Source organism: Olea europaea, chromosome 14 (assembly GCF_002742605.1).
Source record: "Olea europaea var. sylvestris chromosome 14, O_europaea_v1, whole genome shotgun sequence".
NCBI classification, from domain to species: Eukaryota; Viridiplantae; Streptophyta; class Magnoliopsida; order Lamiales; family Oleaceae; genus Olea; species Olea europaea.
The window spans coordinates 12,202,672-12,205,610 of NC_036250.1; the positions used below are offsets into that span (position 1 = coordinate 12,202,672).

The 2,939-nt window shown below is 42.3% G+C and overlaps 1 protein-coding gene across 1 annotated transcript in view; it reads right to left on the bottom strand.

Moving 5' to 3' along the window:
- LOC111409529 (proline-rich receptor-like protein kinase PERK8) overlaps window positions 1-2,925 on the bottom strand; it is a 7,478-nt gene extending 4,553 nt beyond the window's left edge. Inside the window, exons 1-2 of the mRNA XM_023039570.1 lie at window positions 1,363-2,925; window positions 267-673 (exon numbers count right to left, since the gene is read on the bottom strand). Coding sequence (XP_022895338.1) covers window positions 267-673; window positions 1,363-2,455 — 1,500 coding nt within the window. The 5' untranslated portion in view covers window positions 2,456-2,925. The remainder of the gene's footprint in view (window positions 1-266; window positions 674-1,362) is intronic.
- Window positions 2,926-2,939: the final 14 nt, after the last annotated feature.

A 2,939-nucleotide genomic window follows, 5' to 3' on the forward strand; every position in this document is an offset into this window, starting at 1 on the left:
CTTCAAGAAGAGAACCTAAGACAATAAAGGGGTTGTTTGTATGACTGTACCACTATTGTTGAGTGCTCACAAAACAATTCTTCAGGGGGAAGGGGAGTATAAAGAACAACAAAGTAAGCCCAACATTTGGACTATTCCTTGATTTGCACGTGTCATCCTTGGCAGTGAAGGGTGTACTCCATCCCGAATTTAATTTGCAATTTTAGCAGGATTGCAACAGAGCGAGCAACTCACAAAAGTTAGAATTCTTAAAAATACAATTATTTCTTACCATGAAGATGGTAATCAAGGGTGTTGTTTGGCACATAATCATAGACAAGCAACCTTTGATGCTCAGAGATGCAGTAACCCACAAGCGAAACCAAATGCCGATGATGAATCCGGCTGATGATCTCAACTTCTGCCCTAAATTCTCGTTCACCTTGTCCACCACCAGCCTTCAGCTGTTTTACAGCAATTTCTCGTCCATCTGTTAGAACTCCTTTGTAAACACAACCAAAGCCACCTGAGCCCAGAATTGTGGAAAACCCATTTGTTGCCTGAGATAGTTCTTCATACGTGAACCATGACCTTGAAGTGCCTATGCCACCATGCTCCGGTGAGCACATGAAATTGCTTGCAGAAGCACTTCCAGCTAGTTGAGATGAATGCTGTGTCCTTAGGAATGATGAAGCTAGAAATAATTTAAAGATATATGGTTTATCATCACACACAAAAAAGTTTCATTTATCAACGTTCACTAACTGTTTATAAGATGGACAGAAGCTTGTTCATATTATTAAGATATGTTCGACAACTAAAATGCAAAATTAAAGGAAAGAAAGGCAATATTTGTGTTCTGCCACAGTTAAGCCTGTTGCATAACTCCAAAAGAATGAATAATGCAGTCTAACTAACTGTAAAGTTAGGGTTCATCATCTTGGCAAGATGAATTTACCTTTTCATAACCCAATGAAGAGCAGTTTAACAGTGATAAGTTAAATAAGCTAAGGGGATTGAAGCTAAGTTTTGGTCAATAAGATGAACTGAACAAAATATCTTTTCATCATATAATATGCTGAAAAAATGCATCACGCAAGCAAATTCTTTTGAATAAAATGTCTAAGGTCATCAATTTCTTCCAAGGATTGTATTTGTTAGTGCATAAGCTATCATAATATTTTCTTACAGCAAGTTAATAGCACGAGATGCTGTATATTTGCTGACATTACCCATACTGGAAAATGCCGCGATATAATCAACTGGCTAAACGAGAAAGCTATTTGAAGGGCTAATCAACCTCATCTAAATACACTAATGAATACTTTCCAAGACAGAAGATAAATATTATATGAGGAGATGTGGAATGTAGTCAAAAAGTACCAGAATTTTGCGAGGATGCCAAACGAGAGGGTATGGCTCCCAGATTAGATGTGCCCTTCTTTCTTTTTCGTTTATGTGTAAACCATACTGCCAGCACTACAAGACTGAGTACCAAAAACCCAACAACAATGCCAACAGATGCTACTCCTTTAGAACCCCCAGAATTATTTGATTGTACATCTGCAGTTATATTAGGATTAGGTTGAATTGATCTTGTAGTGGGTTTTGCTGCAGGGGAGGAAGGGGATGGTGAAGATGGGACACTTCCATTTGCAGATCCATTCCTTGGGGGAGGAGGAGCTATAGAAGGTGGCAAAAATGACGATGGGACAGGAGGTGGAGATGAAATGGAAGCTGGTGGAGGAGCGGTAATTGAAGGTGAGGAACCAGGAGGAGGTGATAATGCAGGAGGTGGAGGAGAATTTTTTGGTGGAACTGACTGGGCTGGTGGATTAGCTGTAGGCGGTGGTGGAACACTTTTTGGTGGGGGAGGAGAGGATGGAATAGCAGGAGTAGGAGGTGATGATGCTTTGGGAGGTGAAGCTTCTGATGGTGGGGGAGGAGAGGGTGGAATAGGAGGAGGAGGTGGTGATGCTTTGGGAGGGGAAGCTTCAGATGGTGGGGGAGGAGAGGGTGGAATGGCATGAGGAGGAGGCGGTGATGCTTTGGGAGGGGAAGCTTCAGATGGTGGGGGAGGAGAGGGTGGAATGGCATGAGGAGGAGGTGGTGATGCTTTGGGAGGGGAAGCTTCAGATGGTGGGGGAGAAGAGGGTGGAATAGCATGAGGAGGAGGAGGTGGTGATGCTTTTGGAGGGGAAGCTTCTGATGGTGGGGGAGGGGGCAAAATTGGAGGTGGTGGGGAATTGGCTACAGGAGGAGGGGTAGCAGGAGGAGTTGGCGGTGGTGAAGCTGGGAGAGATGGTGGAGGCAATGGGGGAGATGAAGTAGTCGGCGGTGGTGGTGCATCTGGTGAGGGTGGTTGAGGTGGGGCAGGAGGAATTGGTGGAGGAGAAGCTGAGGAATTGGAAGGGCGAGATGGAGGAGCCGGTGGGACTGAAGTGGGAGAAGAATTTGGAGATGGTGTAGAAGCCATTTTCCTAAGTCCTAACAATTCCCTTCCAAGAAATTCTGTATTTCAGCCCCAAATCATTCCTATAGCAAAATTTCAAACGCTAAAATTCCTACAATTTCCTAATCTTTATTCAATAAAACTTCATCCATCCACAGAACTAATAGAAAAATCCTATTCAAAGAGCCAATCATCCAGAGATCAACCCTTTCTGAAAACTCAAATTCAGGCATCAAGAAACAGCAAAAAGACTTCAACTTTCAGTTTACCCAAATGAAAGCCAAGTTAACAAGAACCAAACCACATTCAAGATTTCTTAGTAATAAAAGTGGATGAGAAAATTCCAAATTGAGCACACTCAAAAATCGTCTTGATATTAGCAAAATCAAGATTCACAATTATACTGTAAAACCCAAAGGGCACAAAACTTCCAATGCTGAACCAGTATAGTTTGAATATGTAAATGGGCAAATAAGCAATAAAGAAAGCTTCTATGCTGAAATATGAA